This window comes from Falco rusticolus, chromosome W, assembly GCF_015220075.1.
Source record: "Falco rusticolus isolate bFalRus1 chromosome W, bFalRus1.pri, whole genome shotgun sequence".
Classification (NCBI taxonomy): Eukaryota; Metazoa; Chordata; class Aves; order Falconiformes; family Falconidae; genus Falco; species Falco rusticolus.
Genome location: NC_051209.1, coordinates 15,716,969 through 15,739,407, shown reverse-complemented (window position 1 = coordinate 15,739,407; position 22,439 = coordinate 15,716,969). Strand labels below are relative to the sequence as shown.

Here is a 22,439-nt window from a genome sequence, read left to right as displayed (position 1 = left end):
TGTTTACAAAACAGGTCTCCAAATCGGTGCCTTTAGTGTTTTTTTTATGAGTTCAAATTTAATGAAACGAAGGATTAATAGTGTGCTTAAGACATCAGTGTGGCATTGCCAGGCATTATCAGTACTTAGATAATAAGATAATATAGAAAGTGTGTAGTGTGGAAAGACCCATTAAAATAGAAGAAGCAGTATATGTATAATCTGTTGCTTTTTTTAAAAAAAACCAACATTGTTACTAATTGCCTTTTAAAATTTTCAACCTGTTTAGATTCATAGGAAGTCAGAAAATTACTGAATAATGCAGATTTATGGGAAAGAGAAAGAAGGTAGAGAGACTGGAGCCCTGTTGAGATCAGAGGCACTAACTGTAAGCAGCATCTCTTCTGAGAATTAAAAAAAATCTGTGATTCAGAATGCAGTTTGTTAATAAAATGGATTGCAAACATTTCTGTGTATGTGACAACATTACCGGTTGATCTGGACAGAAGAACTGGGATCTAATCTAAGATTCTTGAAGAAGGTAGTGAAAAATACAGTAATAAATTGCAAAAAGCAGGATTCCACCAAAAGTACTCTGAGGAGACACAAATCAGAATCTACCTCAACTGTATGATCTACTGCAAGTTAAAGCTTATGAATCTTTAGAAAAACTGCTTAAATGCTATTATTCTAGCCCTTTTGAATTAAGGTGTTACTGGTATCTGGAACTATTACAAACAGTAGTCTTAGAATTTAACAGAGATGTCACTGCATGAGAAGTTACGGTTGTTTTTCAAATTGCTGTGGTCATAACAAAAATGAGTGGCTGTTTGAGAAGTTTTTTAAGCCCTTGTAAGGGCTTGCAGACAAGGTATATAAATAGTACATGGGGATGTCCATGCGCTGTCCAGGTATCTCATGTAGTGGTGGTAGCTGCCTTTGTAATGCTTCTGGAGGAAGCAGCAGATCTACTTGGGACTCAGTGTCTCCTCCCACAGTCTGAGGCAAATGTGGGGTGTGTTTAGGGGGATGAAGTTTTGTTGTGGATTTTTTTTTTACTTTCTTATTTGTTTTTGTTGTGGTTTTTGTTTGCTTTTTCTTTTTTTGGGCGTGAGGGTGTTGTGGGGGAGGCTGGTGGTTTGGTTTTTGTGGGGTTTTTTTCCTATTTTTTAGTTTTGTGGTGGATTTTGGTAATTTTGACGAAACTGTGCCTTAGGCAGATGTGTAGGTTAGTTTTTTAGCATTTCTTTTAGCTGACTGGAGTTGACAATGGGACTCTCCCCACCCTTCCAAGTCTTTTTGCCTTTAGAAGGGCTAGTTTCATAGCACTTGTATACACTTATTCTTAGAACCAGCTATTGCAGAGGACCTTCGGATTACAAAACTCCCTTGTGTTACAAAACAGAATGAAACCTATAATGTGTCAGATTCCTCCGTGAAACAAAATAAAGTTACTTACTTTAGTGGAAATCAAGGAAATATTTTTCTGGGGAGCATAATGGAATATGATCAAAATACTGAAACATTTTACTAACCATTTTTACATTAGAATGACCTGTACTTTTCACAGGTTCAAACTGATGAACATGACTACTATGTGGCTTTGTGTCCTGATGATCGTTTTAATTTTTATAGCTGAATGTGACATTCCTAAAAATGATTTCTTTCCCTTAGCTTACCTCCAGAAACCTCCCATTATAGATTAATTATTCCTGATTTACACATAATACTTTTTTGTCATCATTATGTTTTTTCAGATGGGCAAGGTGTGGGAAAGAAGGTCCAGACTTCAAGCATGCATCTCTCTTTTAACAGATGTTTCTGAAGCATGTTAAAAGTGCATGGAACAAAATAACTGTGAATTGGTTGCTCTTGTGGAAATGAAGTAATTGAATGTGTAATAGTACATATTAAAGCTATACCTAACTGCGGTTTGAGGGATTTGTTGTTACAAAGTAGCTTTTCAAGAAGTTCTTGATCCTTGTCTGGCAGCAGTAGGAAACTACTTAAATTAATTCCCATCTTCTCAGTTTTGTCATGCTTCCAATTACAGCGTACAGTATACGTATCTGGCATCACCAATCCAGTACGTTGAGTCTAATGAAAGCAGGTTCTGTTGTCACCTGCCTGTGACCGATAGTCGAAGTGGAGATTACTTGTCACAGTTTTCTTGATAAATTTGTTTTCAAGTGTTTACGAAGAACTAGCCTGTTAAACAGTGGCGGATAGAATTTGAGATTCTTTCACTCGGCGTTCAATTACAATGAAGTGGCAGTGGCTTTTTCCGTGTTCTCTGTGAACTTAATTTTAATACAGCATTCAAGATGTGAAGGATAGCGGTCTGCTATTAACGAGAGCATCGCTTCTGGTTCTACATTTAGGCAAAAATTCAGTGTGATTTTCCAAGTGAAAATAACACCAGCATTTATCATTAATGTTTTCTTGTGCAGATTTCAAGTGGAACCGTTGTTCAAATGAATAAACTGATTGCACTGCTCCATCTAGTTTTTTGTTGTTTTTTTTTTTAAAAGAAAGTCTGATTATCAGAGCCTTTTTGACGGCTTAAAAGAAAGAAAAAATAGTGTCTATAGCATTGGAGGTCTGGTTTTGGTGGGGTTTTTTTGTGTGGGAGAAGTTGGATCCCATTGGCATTACTTGAAATGATGTTTTGAGTAAAGAATAAGATAAATAGAACCTCCTTCTTTATTGATGTTGTGAAACAGATTTTCAGGAGAGTCAGAACAACCTTGCTGATTCAGAGTAGTCTTCAAATTTTATAGACTTTTTAAAACGGACTCTACATACATACTAACCTTAATGTAGTAAAATACCTCTAAAGCTCTGTAAGGTAGTAGTATTAAGCAAGTTAATACTTTGTAGTATTGATGCTGCTTTTGTTTCCCAGTGGCAAAATAGCTGGTTATCTCAGGTTCTGGCTCTGCTAGCAAGTAGTGCAGCCAAGAGGAGCAGATTTACAGAGTGAAGGGGTTGCTGAAGGCTCAGTGTCTGCACTGTATTTTATGCTTGGGACTAGATTTAATCAAGTCCCATGAGCTTGAATGACTGTTGACAGTGGGAAGTTACTAGGTATTGCTAAAAGTTCCCAGATGTGAACTAAAGCTCACTGGATGAGGATGATCAGGACACTTCAAAAGCACCCACCTGACCAAATTCTAATGCTAATTTAGTATTGACCCTCAGTTGTGGTGTAGTAAGTTTGTGTGGCCAGGGTTACAGTCCAGGTATGAGGAGAATTAGAGCTGCGTGTTAATGTAATCTGAGGGCAAGTTAAACAATTGACATCTTTCACAGGTAAACTAATGGCATTGTCCTTTCTTGATGATTTCGTTAAACTGTTCTGAAAATGTTGTTAATCCTTGATACTGTAACTTGTCCCACCAATGCTTGGCAAAATTTGGTTTCATAGCAAGTTTTGCTTCAAGCTTGCAGCTTTGTTCTAGAATGTAATAAAATGGAGGGAAGTTTTCCTACTTCTTAAGCTGAGTAACTAGAGCTTTTGAGCTTGGCTTGTCAGCATAATCTATGTTTGAGGAGTTTAAAGAACAGTCATTATAATATTTCATTTGAAAGGTTAAAAAGAAGATGGCAGCGATGAGTTCAGAAGTCATTCTTCTGTCACTAGTTTTGTAAAAATTCCCCAGTCTTTGGTTTAGAGGGTATTATAAACATTTTGACATGAGGCACTGGAAGACTGCATTTTTTTAGTTTTGTAAGTAAGCAAATTTTTGGCAACTGTACTTTTGTCATTCTGATCCTTGTAAGGTCTGAGTTGGTAATAGGTGTCATAGGCTTTTGATCGTGGGGTAGGTGTCCCATGTTTAGCAGCCTAAAAGATTTATCAGACTCCTCTTTTACAGCTATTTTGTCTGAATCTTTTCACTGTGAGAAAGTGTATATAGGGATATAGATGTTAGAAACAGTTTGGTAGACATTAGAACATTTATTGGTTGCTAATGAATCTACTCCTGTGTCAAGTTTTTTCCTACAGTGTTGTTATGCGAAGGGTCTAAACAGTGGAAACTTGTTTGTCACTGGGGTATTGGTAATTTGTTGTTTTATAGAGGTTAAATCAAATTGCAGCCTTATTATGTTTTTCATTAGGACAATAACCAATTAGTAGATAGAAATTGGTCTGGCATCTCTTGTCATCAGATGTGTTTTATTTTCAGAAGGATTACACACACAGATTTATTTTTTTAATGCAGTTTGACTTTGTAAAACTAGTATAATGTGATCTGGAGGTTCTGTCTGAGGTGGCAAAGGTTTTAGTACAATGAATCTGTCACTGTGGCTTCAACTTAGTTCAGGCTACTTTTACAGTGATACATTAGTATTTTATTATAATTGAAATACTTTGGGAGTACTATTGGATTAAAGCTAAGTTCAGTATTGAGGCAGTATGCTTTTAAAACAGGGAAACTGTAAGCAAATGTCCTCTTTCTCCTTATCAGTGTTTGCATGCATACTTAAAGACTAATGGGAAAAGCAATCCTCCTCACATTCTGCAGGGATCATCAGCCACAGCCAGATTGTAGGTAGATTTCCTTTAACTTGGAGTGATGTGTGTGTAGTTATTGTCATTATTTTGGCTGTATAATTGTTACTTCAGAAAGGCATAGCACACTAAGAAATGCAGTGGAAGTGTCTTCCTGAATGTGGATTTTAATAAGAAGAAACCTTTTACTGTAGTCAGCAACACTAAATTTATGTAGCTAGGAAAAAAAAAAAAGTTTCTTCTGAAAGGTTAATGGCAATGTTCACTCCTGTGTCTTGTTGGTGATGAATAATTTTGTTACTCCTTTTGATACAAGCCCCTCAGTCTTTTATGATTTTCGGAGATAACTTTCAAAGCAAAACCATCCCAATAGGCATATTTGGTTGGAAAAGTAGGAGGGGAAGAGAAAAAAGAGGGTGAGGGCAGAAGCAAAACCCCAACAAGTTATTTCAAAACTTATGTTATTGAGGAATCTGTTGATACGTCAAAAAGGCTTTTTTTCTGAGCTGTAATTTACTCCAGAATAAATGAGAACAAACTAAGTATAAATACGGCATAGCACATATTATGCTGCTGTTGTCATGGTTTTTCTGTTTTACTGTTTTATACTATCTTTTAAATGAAATGTTCTTCTGTATATAATGTCAATTAATGTTTAATTACACTTCTAAGGTAAAAAATCCCAACCAGACAAAACCTGAACTGCTGGGTGTGACTGGAAGATGGAAACAGTGTTGCTGTTCTTGGCCTGTTGTGACAGGCTTTGTATTTTTTTCTTTGTGCCTGGCTCAAACAGGCTTTTAGCTTCTCCTTTTCCTTATGTATGCAGCAGCAGGTTAGACTCCCCTAAGGAAAATTAGCAGGCTCCTGTCATACTGCTCCGGAGCATGACAGCACAAACTTTTAGAAGAGACTGTCACATTCCATGTGGAACCTGTATACAGACACACGTATATCTTCATAAATTAATCTCTCTTAAACTATTAGGAGATATTTTCTGCATCATGGCTGTTATTTCTAGGAAGTGGTTTATTTCCAGTGGAAATATGGGCTCTGATTTGGTTTCTTTTTGTGCTGCCAGAGGATGCATGTAATAATTAAGGCAAATTTCTCCACACACCTGTGTGCCAGCATGGTAGTGGGTTGCCAAGCTGCATCTCCTTAGATGAACTTTCATTTGTCTTCCCACCTTGTTTGTCATCTGGCAAAAACTAACAAGACAAAGAATCCATTTCTTATTTTCTGTTTTCCCCTTTATAACTTAAAAAGTGAGCAAGGTGTAGTTGCATAATTCACAATGCGTTAATATGACATGTTATTTTTTTTCCTAAAACTTTAGATGTTTAATAGACTTCTAACTTTTTGTCATTCAGGACGGTGATGAGTCATCTCCAATTTTAACAAGTTCTGAAATTGTTAAGATTCCAGATCCCCAGATGTCTATGGTAAGCATGCTCCATGTAATGCAATTTGTATTATAGTGTTTTTTGTTGAAGTTTCCCTAAATGCAGATGAAAGCTTGCCTATATCGCTGTCTTCAGTATTTTAAAATTCCAGTGGAAAGATGTATTTGACCACTTGAGAAATGTCAGTGGGTTTGAATTTTAAAGTTGTTTTTCTGAAGTTGCTAGATTAAAATATAAGAATTGATTTCATGTTTACATTCATCTCTTCCTTTCCATATCTAATGTGCTTGCTTCTGAGATGTAGGGAAGCCAGGAGGGGGAACTGTTGGCAAAAGAGGTCAGAGGGTGGGAATGAAGGTAAGAGGGAGTTGAAAAAGAGAGATTTAGAGGATGGTGCAGTAACTCTTGGTCACTTTGTTAAAATATTTTCTCCCTACACTCTCTTGTATGTTGTTTTCCATGTAGACAGTGCCTAAGTACAGTTCTAGAAAAGATTTCCATTATTGTGGATGCCAATTCAGTGGGACTGGTATTGGCAGCTTTGGGAACCTTAATGTAAGTGGGCTTCTACTGGCGACACTGTTTGAGCACTGTGTAATCTAACACTGCAAGAGCAAGTCTGACTGCTGAAAACTGCCTTGGCTGCTGAAATCTTGTTGACACTGTGGCTCCTATTGTGGCTCCTACTGTTGCTAACATAATATTAACAGTGGGAAAACTTTTTGAGATGTTTTTCTTGCATACAAAGCTTTATACTGCAAACATAATCTTAAGTAATGTTTATAAAGTGGCTAGCACGTAAGTACTGAGAAATCATGGATGTGTTGACTGAAACGCTTACATTTTGCAGCAATTCACCAAAAGGCAAAGCAGGGTTTGTAAATTTTGTGAAGTAAAAAACCAAACCAAAACCTCAAAATTCCGAAAAACCCTCCTCATATTATTGAAGATTTTTCTAAAATAACCACAAAAAAAGCAATCCAGAAGACACTGTAGTTTTAGATGTGATTTTAATTGCCATGCATTTTTCAAGATACTGATAAGTCTTTGCTAGATGGTTTCATTTCAGTAGTAATTTTCTTTGGAGTTTGAGCATTTGTAAGTGCTAACTTGCCCTCTGCATTTAGGAGAACTTAGTAGAAAGCAAACATCACAAGCTTGCTCGAAGTTTAAGGAGTGGACCTTCTGACCATGATCTGAAGCCTAATGCAGCTACGCGAGATCAGCTTAATGTAAGTCAGTCATATGAAGGCTAAATTAAATTTTATTAGGTAGGTTGTCTTAATATATGGTGAAAATTTAAGGAAAATACAGTTCGTTTCAGTTTATAGAAAGTTATTAATGAAGAAATGTTGTAATCAACCACGTAACCATTGTTACGCATCTCCATGATAGCATGAGAACTTTGCACAGTTGGAAAGATTTTTTTTCCCCTAGCTATTTTTGTGTGTTGTTAGTGTTGTGCTTTGTCACAGTGTAGTCTGTTAACGTGTTGATTATGCCTGTTCATGCTTTTCAACTTACTTTCTGACTATGTATCTAATAGATCATAGTGAGTTACCCACCAACAAAGCAGCTAACATACGAGGAACAAGATCTAGTCTGGAAATTCAGATATTACCTTACTAATCAGGAGAAGGTAAGTTGAATGATTTGAGTGGACTTATTTTTGCAAGAGGTGCTTCATCAGGCACTTGTTCTACAACATCCTGTCCTTGCAGAGATACAGAGCTTCAGTGTCTTAGAAGCTAGTCAAGATTATTTTAAACTTATGTTACTGTTCTAAAAATTAGTGACTGTTTTTTCCTCTTAAATCATGTGAACTGGCTGTTACTACAGCAGTCTTTCTACAAATACTGGCTGTCAGCTTAAAATACCAGTATGGCCAATGTTGTCTTCAGCAAAGAAAAATTATGAGAGAAGCTTCTTCACCCGTTTTAGACGAAGGATAGCATTACCAGGATAAGTAGCACCACACCAAAAGCCCAAGTAAATTGAATAAATAATTCCCCAGCAACAGGCATTTTTTATGTAGTGGTAATTGTGGTAGAGCAGTAACCGCTGGCTTTACATTTTACTTAAGACAACTTCGCTGCAGGTTTTCTGGGACATGTTAAAACAATCCAGTATTGTATTGCCACTTAAATCAATAAGGCCTCCCAGGTCTGTGTTTATGTATGTATAGTCTGAATCTAGTTCTAAGTAAAGTGAAACACAATTTCTGAAATCATTTTTTCAGCTTGGATTTTCACTGATGAATTGTCCAATCTCTTTCTGTTTAGGCCTTGACAAAATTCTTAAAATGTGTCAACTGGGACCTACCACAAGAGGCAAAGCAAGCACTGGAGCTGTTGGGCAAATGGAAGCCCATGGATGTGGAAGACTCTCTAGAACTTCTGTCGTCTCACTTCACCAACCCAACAGTTCGGTGCTATGCCGTTGCCAGGCTTCAGCAGGCTGATGATGAGGTATTCATTGGTCTGTGGGTACATGTGAAGTTAGCTGGTGTCACAATTTTTAGTCTCATTGAGTACTTTTGAAATGTTTGCTATTTTTTAAGACATTTAAGTGAATAACATTGATGGAATAAAAAATTATCACTATGATGCTATGTACTAGAAGTTCTTTATGGAGCAAAGTCTTCATGTTATTAAATGGCCCTCATTGATAATTGCTTTAGTGTGACCAGCCAGTGATAGCTGGTTTTGACAAACAAAGTAAACCAACCCTATATTCTTCCCAGAAGCCAGTGATAAATTTGGAATGGTAACCTCCATAAAAGTGCTCTGAACTTAAATAGTCTTCTAAAAGATTTTCAACAAATCCGCCTGGTAAATTGAAGCAGTATATCATCATACTCTTTTGCTAAAGAAAGTGAGTAGAAGAGCATCTGTGGAAATAAGGTGTTTCTAATTGTATACTGATTAGAATATGATGAGCTGTGATTTATGAGTGGAACCCACTTATTAGATGCTAATCTGTTAAATTTTAATTATTTATTTTCTTTTGACAGTAAAAAAAAAAACCAACTTTGAATTCATTTCCGTAACTCTTGAATCCTTGGCAATCAATAGAGTTTAAAATAGGGAGCATAAATATATCAAATTTTTGCAAGCCTACCTCAACAGACAAGGTCATACTACTTTGACTTTAAAAATGTACCTTTTATAAAACATTTGAAGGGAACTAAACAGAACAAAATGAATAGTCGAGGGAACAACTTCATTATAAACAGCAAGTGAATAAAATTATGTTCTTCGATCTAAAATAGATCAGATGTGGGTTTCAAGGATCCCCAGCTACACAAGGTATTAAAAAAACCCCAAAACTTCATAAGAGAGATGAGAATATGAATTACTGGTACCATGGTCTAGATTTTATGCTTGAATTTTCTTCTTGGAGCGACAAACTTAAGGGTTTATGTTGTGGACGCTGGAAGCAAGTAGGGCAGCTTAACTGAAGAGAACTTTCAGAATTGCATTTGAATTTTTACTTAATTAGCACTTACTACCTTTGAGTAACAAAAAAGTAGTAGTGTAGTAATTCAGTATTTTTTGGGAGTCAAAATCCATCCTACATGAATTTTTCTACTGTATATTGCTTGCTAGAGAGACCCCAATTCCTGATCTCTAGGTCACTGTATTGTAGGTCACTAAACCCTAAGTTTTTCTATCAATTAGAATTTTCAAAACATGGTTTTCATATGGTCCTAGCCAGCTTTAACTGACCCCCTTAACTAATTTTGTGTTGGTTTTTGCTTTGTTTATTTTGTTTGCTTTTTTCTTTTTTCCTTTATGAGGATTTGCTGATGTATCTGCTACAGTTAGTCCAGGCACTCAAATATGAAAACTTTGATGACATAAAGAATGGACTGGAACCTAGCAAGAGGGACTGTCAAGGTTCGATGTCAGAAAGCATGACAACATCTGGAACTAATGGTGCTGAAATAGACAGGTAAGAAGCTTAGATTTCCAGTAGAAAGGCAGAAACATGTAACATCTTAAGCCCTCAGATTCTTTCTCCTTTTTAGTAACCGTTGCATATGCAGCATCCTATTTTATAATCCCAAGTGGTGACATAAAATTAAAAAAATTAACCTCTGAGGTTTCATGGAATGTGTTTCCTGACTACAGATAGTTTAGAGCAAACATTCTTAATCTTGAAGTTGTGGCCTTGACCTTACTGCATGAAAGGAAGACAACTTCTGGAGAGCACAGGAAAAACACTGGCATTGCTTCTTTCTGTCCTTGCAAAAGTTAGGATGTCTTCACTGAAATTGTATGAGGCTCCACTTCCAAATTCATCAAATAATATGGATCTAAAAGTCCAGTCAGTCTGAAATGGAAATAGATTTCTTCCTGCTCCTGTAAAAGAAGGTGTAGAGAGAGTTCTGTGCATGTAAAAGAGCTGACGGAGCACAATTTTTATTCTTGCAGGAATCCAAAAGAAAGACTGAAATATCTAATTAATACAGTATTGAGCAAAGTGTAAACAAACCTGGTTAACTGAAGTCTCCTGTGAATATTCAATACAAATTTCCAGGATTTTTAGTTTTAAGCTTCAGTGTTTAATCACTTGTATCATTAGGGTTTATTTTAGTATTACAAGTGTATTGCTTCTATTGATCTTGCTACTAAGCTGTAGAGTGGGTGTCCTGGCATGTATGGTGTATTTGAGGCTGCAGCAACACTTAGACATTAGTAGAGCTGTCTGATTACTTCCTTTCAGGTAAATTTACTGTCTGATAATTTCTTCTTGCAAGCATTGGGTTTGTCTACTGTTATGTGTAATTGCATTACAGAGATGAGTGCTTGCAGGTGTTGTGTAGTAGCAAATTCATCTTAACAACATTTAAAAAAGCTTATCCTGAAAATGCATATTTGCTAAGTTCCCATCTATGTCTGCTTGTTTTTTGTGGAAGATAAACAAAATGCTGAGTTTGGTGTAAGTGAATGTCCTTCACAGCTGTAAACTATGTGGCTATCAAGGCACAGATTTTTGCCATTTTTAGGAACTACAGCTGTCAAAATTGCTGTTCATGCAGTTTGTTCTGAAACAGAATTGAGATACTGTCTTCAAAGATACTTCTAGTTTTCTGAATTTATTATGTTGTAGAAATGAAAATGCATTGCTATTTTCATGCATGCCCCTTTCCCCTCAAGCAAGAGCTTTGAATCATGCCAGTTACATGTTTTCCTTTATGTAGTTCCCAGATCATGAGTCCTATTCCACCTGTTTCCTCACTGCCTCTTACTTCTAAGACAAAGGAGCTTGCAGACAATGAAAACCTTGATGTAAGTCAAATGCTTTACCTTCTGTTTTTCATACATTTTTTTTTTTTTTAGTGACCTGGTACTGGTTTTAGTTTTTGTTTGTGACTATTTTAAATCTTTGTACTGTATCTTGCTGAATGAAGAATATAAATGTAAACTAAACATTAAGAAAATAACAATAGCTTATCTGCATTTTTGTTTACAGATTTTTTTCAGATATTTTACAGATTCTTACAGATAATTTATGTAGACGGTCAGACTCTCCAAAACTGGGTGACTGGGCATTGAATTGTTCATAAAATTACAGTACTCTCCTTTAAAGGAGAAAACTACTGCAAAGGCTATCCACATAGTCATTAGATATTGAGAGTTGCATGTGTTTGAGGTATTTTAAAGCAGGTTTTTTGATGGAAAAGTTACCCAAATGTTTTAGTCTCTGCAGACTGTTCTTCCTGTAGCCATTCTTTGGTGTTGGTGTCATCTTCTTTGAACCTAAGCTATGTTGGTTTGCATCTGCCAAGGATTATGTTCAATTTATACCACAAGTAGAAGAGTAGTAATAAGAATGGGACTGCAGGCAAGGAAAGATAGAAGGTAGACAGTTTGAGGGAATCGGATTTTAATCTGATGTGCGGTTAATTGTTCTTTGTACTGAAGATCAATTCCCTGTTATTAATCTTTTTGAGTCTCAGTACTGCATAGAAAATAAGCCTCAAATTGAGCATGTCAGTGAAGGTACACAGATTTCTTGTTAGGGAAAATACTAAACCTTGAAAAAGCAGCTACATGGTGTGTATCTTCTACAGATTTTTTTTTTTTTTTAATGTAGAATTTAAAGAGGTTCAGATCTTCTGGATGCAAAACAGGGTAGCAAATCCCTTTCAGGGTTGACACGCAGCGGGAGAAAATTGCATAGGAGGAGAGTGTAAGATACTGTAAATATAAACTATATTAAAGGTCTGTTGTTGGAAAACATCATGTACTTTTGACATGTTGGTAAATGTAATACTGTAATAGCATGCCTTTTTTTATATGTAGTGTTGTTGCTGGATTTGGAGAAATAAGAAAACTATTATGATTAAATATTAGGTTGGATTTGAGTCACATTTTAGAGGAGAATATATCTCTCAAAATTTCTTGCATTTATGTGGGCTGTTTCCTTAAATTTGTGTGTCTCTCAACTGTTTATAGACTCCTTTATAATTTAATTTTGTTCTTCTTAAATCCCTTCCAGCAAGATCTTTGCACTTTCTTGATATCACGAGCATGCAAAAATTCCATGTTGGCAAACTACTTGTATTGGTATGTTAGAAACTGTTTATTCATACTATATCAATGTGTAATTGAAATCAAAGCTATAATGCCCAGAAGGATGCACAGCAAAAGATGACCTGTCTTTAGAACTTCAGAATTTAGTTTTCTTACAGGATGGAGTAGTAGATTTAAAACAGTATGTGCTTGAACAGAATAATTAGTAAAAGGAGGGTGCTGGTTTTTAGTGTTTTACCATTAGAGAAAGGAAGTAGATTTGTAGGACATTCAGTACAGTGTTACAAAAAAAAAAAAAAAGCCCAATTATAATTTATAGGTTGCCATTCAAATTGTTTATGGTGGTGGGGAGGAGATAAAGTTCATCTTCTGCTCTGCTTTTCTGTTTGGTTTGTGTTTATAATTTTTGACAGTGTTGGCTAGAATATTTAAGTTATGCACTTTATTAATCAATAGTGTACTTTATGAAAGTTCATAAAGCACTAATTTTTTTGTGCTAACCTAATTATTTTTCCTGATTCCGTTTCTGGTTATCTTACGATCACAAACACAACATCATTGCAGATGTGTGCTTTATTAGGGGGAACTTTAGTTGTGTGTGAACTCTTTAATTTTTCTAGATAGTGGAGAGGTAAGATTACTTAGTTAAGTGGTTTAAAAATTAAATTAGATGTCTAAATTAGTCATCTGCATGCCTTCTGAGTAAGCAGTTGCATATAGGAATTACTTCATTTGAAGAAAGCTGAGATGAATAGAGCTGTACTTTGTGAAAGTGTGTTTATGTGTATATATTAATGTACATATATATGCATATACACAACACATACAGCTGTTTACTTACGTATACACATATTCTAAAATGGAGAGATTAGGTGCCTTTTACGTGGCTAAACTTAAATCAGTTCTTATTTGCATCCTTTGTAGATGCATCTCATTTAAAATAACTAGTAAACATGATCCTATGTTAATATGCTATGAATATTAACCACTGATAAGTCATGAATTTGGACTGGAACGTTCTATGTGATGTAAATCCGCCAAACTGTTCCTATAAAATTCTGAAAAGAATCTTAAACCTATCCTGAGAATGATTCTATTTGTAAATGTCTCAAAGTTTCATTGCTTTTTCATTAGCTTGAATTTAAGATGTTTAAAGTGCATGAGAACTACAGCTCATGAGTGTACATAACTTCTGTCACAGTAGTCAACGATAATGTTTGGCTTCAGGAAAAAGTACTATTAAATTTAAATTAATAAAGTAATTGTGGGCTGAATCGATATGGGTAGAAGCCAAATGCTTGACCTAATCAAATATTCTCTATTAAGACAAGTGTTAGTAGGTTAGCTTATTTCTATCACATTGATAGAAACTGTGCACTTCTATTTCGGCAACATCTCAGGCATTCAGTCTATAGAAAGTTCAAACATCCAGAAGTTTTTGTCTTATACCTTAAAAAACACCACAGACAAAGCAACCAAAAATAAATAACAAAAACCCCACCAAACGAAAACCCCCAGTCAATTTATTCTTTTTCTTTACAGACATCTCAATTTCTCAGTGACAAAATACAAATGTTGCAGCCACTGTTTGAGCTGACGTACCCATAAATCCTCTTGACTGCTGATCGATTGCTTGTTTCAACTATCCGGACACAGCATGCACCTAAAATAATCAATGGAAAAAGTCCAATAACCCTTGAAAATCAAACCTTCTGCTCAGTCCCATGTCACTGTAAAGCTCTCCTATCCTTATACTGTAACAGTGGCTACAGAAGTCAGTGCTGCTGCTTTTTCTGTCTCTTTGCATGTATGAGACACGTATCCCAAGTATGAGGCATTACTCTTACTCCTTTGTTGCAAGATAGCTCGGAGAAACTTATCTAGGGCTTTTTAACAAATGAAGATGAAAATGGCATGTTTCCATTCATTACTTCCTGTTTTCCTTGAAGTTTTGGTGCACAAATTTTGTAAATATGGACTTATTTTTATACACACATTACTGCAATCTAATTTTGTCATTTTAATGAGGGAACAGTGTAGAACAATATATTAACAAAGTCCTAGAAGTAATCTTTAGTTATAGAATCATTGATATAAGTGTCATGGCATGTTACATGTGCCTTATTTTAATTTATAGTATGTTACTTATAAACAAGACCATTTATATATATTTATAACTTAAAGTTATTTATAAATAAGGCTAGTCAAATTTGATCAGCTGCAAATGATAGACCTCTAGTCTTGTCCCATAATCATTTAGTTGTGAAGAGATTCTACAGAAGAGAAGGGGTAATTCTAGCTGTCAGCATAAAGTCCAAGTCTGTGTGTTTGAATATGTAGTCACTTCTGAATCTAAATACAGTGTTTGAGAATCAACTTGACTTGCTAATTTCTTACTTTTTTTTTTATATAGTGGGTTTATTTGTTTTTTTCTGGGTAGTAATAGGAGATACATTGATCAACAGAAAGACAGCCCTCTGTGGATAGCTGCTTTTTATTTGACTGTGTGTAGAAATAAGCACAAAAGCATTCCAAACAACTGCTTATCATATCAAAATAAATTTTCAGTATAACTGTCCCGAATTGTACTGTTTAAATGTCATGCCCAAATCATAATTTTAGAAATGAAAAATTATTTTGGGATGTAGACTTTGCAGAACTACTTCAGGACCAATATTGTCTCTTCCACCATTGCTAATGGTAAAACAGGGAGCAGGTGGGAAGAGACTCTTCTTGTTTTTACAAGTATTCTTGAATAGCAAGTTTGCAGCCACTGCATTATGTAGGAGGTAGTAGCACAGTGGAATGCCTGCTCCTCCCACGTGTACTGCTGGGTTGGAGTTTGTTCTTGTGATTTAGACTTCTGACTTGTCCTGTTTGAGGGATGCCACTTCACTGTAAGTGAAAGACCTCAGAAACTTTGACAGGCTCTCCTGATCCAGGTGGGAATTGGTGACTGCAATTTTTGAGAGTTCACCTGTTGGTTGAGATACAGATCTATTCAAAGAGGGACTTTTAGTTCCAGGCCTTTAATACAGGGCTAATGTATCTCACTCAAACTGTGTAGCACCGGGATACAGCATAGCTTGGTTTGTTTTTATTCTGCAGGTATGTAATAGTGGAGTGTGAAGACCAAGACACTCAGCAGAGGGACCCAAAGACTCACGAAATGTACTTAAATGTGATGAGAAGATTTAGTCAGGCTTTGCTGAAGGTAATGCCTGTATGCAAGGAAATACATAGTGGTTTGGGATAGTAATTCTTTAAAAAGGCACAGGTGTGTAGGAGGATGACAGCTTTTTCTGTCCTATGTATTGAAATTTGAAAGCTTCTACTGCTTGAATTTGAGTTTGTAGTAAACCAGAGAAATTACTGAAAAAGAAAACAAGTATTGAGAACTTTTCTCTTGTTTTATTGCTTGTTCCTGGTTGTAACATGCAGGACCTAAAATTATCTGCCTTGTGTACGGAGTCTTTTTTATTTACTATTTCTTTATTGGAAGTACTTGTCCTTACGGTAAAAATTGAGACGAGACCTATCTTCTGGGTTCACAAAAAGTGCGGTTCTGTTTATCGGCAGCAGAGGGTGCTAGAGCAGCAGGAAAAAAAAAACCACCAGAAAACGTGTATTGCAAGCTCTAACTTGTAGCAGATGTACAGTCTTTCCTGATTTTCGTGTATCTCACACTGTATTAATTCTGAGTTTAGGTATGTTATTCAAATATGACTCTTATGCTTAATAAGAATATTTCTTGTGCTTATCCTTACTAACTTATTTTGGCTGTGTGAATAGGTTTGTCATGCATGACTGTTCCTCACTGAAATTGTTGATGCAAATTGAAGTGTACTGGTAGGTCAGATAATTGATTGCCAGCTACAGTGATTCTGATAGCATTTTACAGAAAATACCTTTCAAATTGACAGGAAATTGATCATTATTCACTTACCTCTTAGAAGCCCAAAGGTCTAAGCATAAAGGAATAATTTCTAGGTAAAATAATTACAGAACAAAGAACTAATTCTGTTTCTTTTAATTCATTTAGGGTGATAAGTCTGTCAGAGTTATGCGTTCATTGTTGGCAGCCCAGCAGACATTTGTAGATCGGCTGGTTCACGTAATGAAAGCAGTGCAGCGTGAAAGTGGGAACCGTAAGAAAAAGGTAACTAAAGGATTGGGAAACTTATCTCTAGCTAGAATTTGACAATAGGAATGTTAGTTTTTCACTAAAAGTTCTTAGCACTGAGACTTATAACAGATGTCTATCTGTTCTGTAATAATTTTAGCCAAGTCTAAACAAACTTCGGAAGAGTTTAGATGGGTCAAAGTTCCAAGGTGTTCTGAAAGGTTGTAGATGATAAACAGAAGAGACCATTGAGAAAAATCTTGCAATATTTTCACAAAAAGAAGATATAAGAATAGTTGATGATGTAACAGTGACTAAGTTGTGGGCGACATAGGAAGGTAGCAGAGGTCATTATGGTGTGAGAATTAAGCCAGGGTAGATAATGAAGTTTGACTAGCAGCAACATTTCATTTTTTGCAAGCACAACAAAACTGTTCTTTTATAAGGTATGTGTTTAGCAGAACTTTGCCTTCTGTTGCATGTTCAGGAAAATTATTTCCATCATGGGTGCATTTTAAAAAGCTTTGTCCTTAGGATATTTTAGGTGAACTTGACAGATGGGTATGCGGAGAAAGCAAGAACGCCAAAGGGGATTTCTGTTCATGTATTTTCCTCTGACACACATCAGTATTTTCAAACATGGATTTTTCAATGTAATGGCTTTTGTCACCTTCTTTCTTTAAATCGGGGGAGGGGGGGGGTATATTTGCGCAGGAAAATGAAGCTTCAGTGTTGCATAATTTTTATGAGATTTTGTGAATGTTCTATATATCAGTAAAAAGGTATAATCACTAAAAGGGGAGGAGGGTTTTTCAATTCACAAGAGTATATTTCCTGCTTGCACAACACATTGTTAGCGTTGTGTCATACATATTTTTGTATCTGCTATGATATTTCTGTAAAACTAAGGACTGCATGGCTTTCATTTTGGGATTAAAATCTAGCTAGCAGCAATTGACTGCTAGAACTATTACTAGCAGTAGTGGGCTACCTTGCTGTGAGTTTATGCCTCTTACATTCAGTAGGAGAAAAGACGAGAGACTTTTATGTGTTCAACATTTATTATGTAGGATATCAAGTGTAAAGTACTAGAAAATTGACTGGTATTGTGTTTCTGGTAACTACAGATGTAGGAATGTAGAGGAAGCCCTGAAATCAGACCTGTGCAAGCTGTTGGCAATTTGGTTCATTGGTGGTAGGGGATTTCCTTCAGTTCAGGGATTATAAAGGATCAGAGATAAAAGACTTGAATCAAGTTTCTGAAACAGAGCTAACATTTGATACTAGTATGGAAAACGTAATTCTGCCACTTGTGCAGGCAATTTAGAAATAAATTTTTGTAAGACTTACACCTGGCACTTATAAAATTGCTTGAATATACTCATACTAGGTGGAATATGTGCTTCCTTATTCAGGTTACTGCATAAAGAGAAATTTTGATTTCACTGGATTCTAAGAGCAAAACCTTGATTCTTTGGAAGAGTAAAGAATTGAATAAATTGGATACTTATTATTAATACGTCTTTTGTTAAGAGACTTTTCAACTGTTGCTATATGCCTAGTAGGTGGTTTGTTTGGTGTTTTAAATAAGTTTTTATTCTTTCAGAATGAGAGGCTTCAGGCATTGTTAGCAGATAATGAAAAGATGAATTTAGCAGATATGGAACTTATTCCACTTCCTCTGGAACCACAGGTGAAAATTAAAGGGATAATCCCTGAAAAAGCCACACTCTTCAAGGTAAATGACATCTTCTGAACAGCTGAAATACACATTTTATGAGTGCTAAGCTTAAAATAATCAACTGAAAGATTTAAAGGGGCTGATATAGTTGAGGCTAATAAACAGTCAACATACTGTTGAAAAGGCTGGGGTTATTTTGCTTCCTTTTCTACTTGGAATGTAAGTTATTGCCAGTATCTAGTGATGTAGGACCTCTTCATAAATTTACTTTCAACTCATAGGTGACTGTGATGTAATTTTAAGATGGCCAAAATGTGCTTTACAAGTCAGGCCTGTATCTAGTAGGCATCCTCTGCCAGTTAAAAAATGTGCAAGCTGCTGTGATGACCAGTGTTAATCCGTCACCTCTACTAGGTCATAAATTTATTATGCCCAGTATGGTCAAACTGTGACAGGCTACTTGTTGACTGTGATATAATTTGTATTTACTTAAAATCAGAGATGAACTTTTTTTGCGTAGTCTTCTATCATAACATCTCTTGGTTTTTCAGCTTTGGCTTGCTTCTTTATATACCAGTTAGTCTCTTTGAAGAGTACACTTTTTCAGTTGCATGGTCTTGCACCTCAGGTTGGAGGCAACATTGGAAAGATCTTGTCATGAAAACAAGGTTTTGCAAATGTCAGTCAGCTTTTAGCAGGAATGTAATTTAAGGGTTGGGGGAAGAATGTTGACAAAAAGACTGCTGGAACAAAACCTAACTATTTCCTACCAAGAATAATACCTTGACTTGAAACATTCACTGCATGTGAAAATCTAATGTAACTGCTCAAATACCAAACTCTGTATCATTGCTTTTTTTTGTTGTTGTTGTTGATTTGGTTTTGAGGGAAGTGACTTGGTCAGTTGCAGTAGATGAAATCATTCATTCAGGTAATTGATTTCCTTCAACCCATTTTATGCAGAGAAATTGCAGGCAATTAAATTGGCTTTCTTAACAAACAATGTAAAAAGGCATTTTTGCTTTTACTAAATAGATTAAGGAAGCAATTAGTTGTTTAAGATGTCTTGCCCCTAGCATTTCTTTGATGTTTATTCTATAATTGTGTCTCTTTTTGATCTGGTCAGTTTAAATTTGTTTTGTTGTGACCTTTTGCATAGTGCTTCTATGTTGATTGGAATTACATGCGTACACACAAAACTTGAATATTTATATCCTTTCCTCTTCTGCTGCTGAGGATGGGGGGAGCGTGGGGAGTGGGGGAAGTATCCTTCACATTCCTTGCTAAAAAAGAAAAAAGAGGGAAGACTCTAAGGTATTTTTTTAAAAAGTATGCCTACATCACATTTAGGTAGCTGGAAGTGGTATGTTCTAACTGTTCAGTCCTAGACACTGAGTAGCTTCTTTTATAAGCTTCAGAATTGCTTCTTTGCTACCAAACTTGAAGAACACGGAAACGAGTTCTGGTGATCACTGACACTGGTGGTATTCAGATGGGACTAGTCTAAATCTTTTTGTAACTGGCTTTGATACAAGTATCCTGTGACCTGATACTTGCTTAATTCACTTCTGATCTACAGTGCAGTAAACAAAGATTTGTATTTTAGAACTCTGCTGTAGAAACATCTTAATACGAATGTTACTGTGAACCGGTTTAGTAGAGTAAGTTTCCTTTTCCAGAGTGCCTTAATGCCCGCTCAGTTATTCTTCAAGACAGAAGATGGAGGCAAATATCCTGTAATTTTTAAGCATGGTGATGATTTGCGTCAAGATCAACTTATTCTTCAGATTATTTCACTCATGGATAAGGTGAGAATTGTTAATTCATGTCCTTGTCCCTCTGTGTTCTTGATTTTTTTTCCTTGTCTAGAGCAAGGCTGTTAAAAACTGTTACTGCATCCTATGTTTCTAATACATTTAAGAATTCTCAAATCTTAGTTGGCTTTTTTTCTTTTCTTTATAGACATGCAATGATCCTGCATAGATGTAAATAAATTGACAAACAGGCTTTCACTCATTACTAATTTCAGTGAAGAACAGTGGAGATCAACATCCAACACAAACTGCTTTTTGGAATAGAAGCTGCCTTTTTGTTGCATTCATTTTTACTTTTTGTGTTGTTGTTTTCCCCCCAGCTGTTAAGAAAAGAGAATCTGGATTTGAAGCTGACGCCCTATAAAGTGCTGGCAACTAGTACAAAACATGGTATGAATACTTCTGTTTCCTAAAACTACAGCAATGGGAGGAATCTTCCCCCTCTCTTCATAGACTGTGTTGTGACACAGTCTGTTTTCATCAGAGGTTTTTTGCTTACATATAGCATTCTAAAAAGGAGCTCAAATGTGTAAGTAAATATTGTAATACAAGTCATGGAGTGACCTGAGTGACTACAGTATTGCACAGGTGACTCAACTATCTTAATTAAAAGAATCCTGGTCTGCATTTTGGACTATGTGAAAATCATAGTCTTATCTTTGCTGCTAGCTTGTGGTGTAATCTTGGACAAATAGCTTACAACACTCCTATTTATAGATCTTTGTATGAAGTGGGGGGGAAAAGAACAAGACAAAACAAAATCAGACTTGTCTTTGCTTTTAGGTACATTCTGGACAACTATTTAGAAAGCCACTGATTTTCTTTCTCTTCTCATGAAGACTTGGAACAACAGACCTTTTGCAAGCTAGTTTGGTGTTAATGACAAGTTGGTTTAAAACTACTGAAGGCAGAAAATTGGGGCAAAACATGTTTGGTGTTTCTTTGCTGAGAAGCAATTGATTGAAACTGTGTATTAGCATTGTCCTTTAATAAACATGTGTTACAGAGTGCCTTGAAAGCTGTATGCATTGGAGACTATTTTTGGTTGTTTTCTGTCACAGGCTTCATGCAGTTTATTCAGTCAGTACCAGTTGCAGAAGTTCTTGCTACAGAAGAAAGTATACAGGTATGTGATGGGGGATTTTTAAGTCTTCTAGTGATTAGTATAAAAAAACAGTATAATTTGCAGGCTTAGATCTCCTACAAAAGTCTTTAGTCTCTCAGCTGAATTTTGTATCTGTTAGAAGACAAATTGTGTCTTGAAACATTCACAGCAGATTTTTTGCTTTAAAAAAATACACTTAAATCACCACAAGTATTTCATGTCCTAAAACCAATACTGTTTAAATAATTAAAGTGTAATTTTAGTTGTGCTATTGAACATCTGGCTTTGCTGTAACGATGAATGGAGGGTGCATGACACTTTTCTGTAGGGTTTTGTTTTAAAGTGTTTCTGTCATTCATTCAGTAGTTTTGCCTAGATACCTTGTCCAAGTATGTCTTACTGATATTTTTTTGATGGAACAGCTTAATAGTTTGTTCATATACTTTCTGAAGTCTGTTTCCCTGCCATGGTGGATGTATAGATACTGTGTAGGGTTTTGTTTTGTTTTGTTTTTTTACTTTAGCAAATTTTCTGTAACTGTCATGGAATTGAGTAGGGACATGTAATTGAGTAGTGGCACATAAAATTCATGCTAGTTTCAAGCACAACACACAAGCTGTGAGGCAGAGCTCAGCTGGTTGATATACATCTTGGAATGTTGTTATCTAACTACATATAACTAATAAGTTTTTAAGTGAAAACACAGCATGTTTATGTTGGATTCAATTTGTCACAGTACTTTTTTCCCTTTTTTTGTAGTTTACACTGCACACTTGCATTGTTCATAGCTCAGTAGCAGGGAGCCAAAGCAAAGAGCTCCCAGCTACTATAAACTACATATATTAAAAATACATAGATTAAAAAATACTCAGTATTTGACATTATCATTTGTTTAACAAATAAGCATATCAAGTGCTTATCTTCTTATCATTATCAGACAATGACCAGCATCAAGCTGCATAAGATTTTTTTGAGCTTCCCATTCCATAAAGGGAGTGATAAGGTACATGTACACATTCAGTAATCACAGTTTAGAAAGTGTTTTCTTGGAAGTCCTTTGTAAACTTGGAAATGTACTGTTTATATTCTAGTCCATTACATGTTTTTATAAAGTAATACATGTAGTGTTGCTTGTGAAATTGTCATTTTGCAGTTATTTATAATATCATATTCTAAGCTGAAATAGGTGCCTGCTGTTTTACTCGCTGTGCAGGCATAAGGAACAATTCTTCCTGTGAAAAATGCTAATCTAGACAGACAAGATGCCAAAGAA

At 35.7% G+C, this 22,439-nt stretch overlaps 1 protein-coding gene across 5 annotated transcripts in view; it reads left to right on the top strand.

Annotated features, from left to right (window-relative positions):
• The window catches only part of PIK3C3 (phosphatidylinositol 3-kinase catalytic subunit type 3), an 82,875-nt gene that overhangs the window by 15,130 nt on the left and 45,306 nt on the right, over positions 1–22,439 (top strand). For 3 of the 5 annotated variants that reach the window (XM_037372219.1, XM_037372222.1, XM_037372223.1), the window contains exons 7-20: positions 5,869–5,940; positions 6,367–6,456; positions 7,029–7,133; positions 7,448–7,540; positions 8,184–8,369; positions 9,701–9,855; positions 11,108–11,195; positions 12,409–12,476; positions 15,552–15,657; positions 16,486–16,602; positions 18,173–18,304; positions 19,927–20,055; positions 20,382–20,451; positions 21,123–21,187. In XM_037372219.1, coding sequence (XP_037228116.1) covers positions 5,869–5,940; positions 6,367–6,456; positions 7,029–7,133; positions 7,448–7,540; positions 8,184–8,369; positions 9,701–9,855; positions 11,108–11,195; positions 12,409–12,476; positions 15,552–15,657; positions 16,486–16,602; positions 18,173–18,304; positions 19,927–20,055; positions 20,382–20,451; positions 21,123–21,187 — 1,476 coding nt within the window. The remainder of the gene's footprint in view (positions 1–5,868; positions 5,941–6,366; positions 6,457–7,028; positions 7,134–7,447; positions 7,541–8,183; positions 8,370–9,700; positions 9,856–11,107; positions 11,196–12,408; positions 12,477–15,551; positions 15,658–16,485; positions 16,603–18,172; positions 18,305–19,926; positions 20,056–20,381; positions 20,452–21,122; positions 21,188–22,439) is intronic. The other 2 variants (XM_037372221.1, XM_037372220.1) reach the window with 2 other exon arrangements.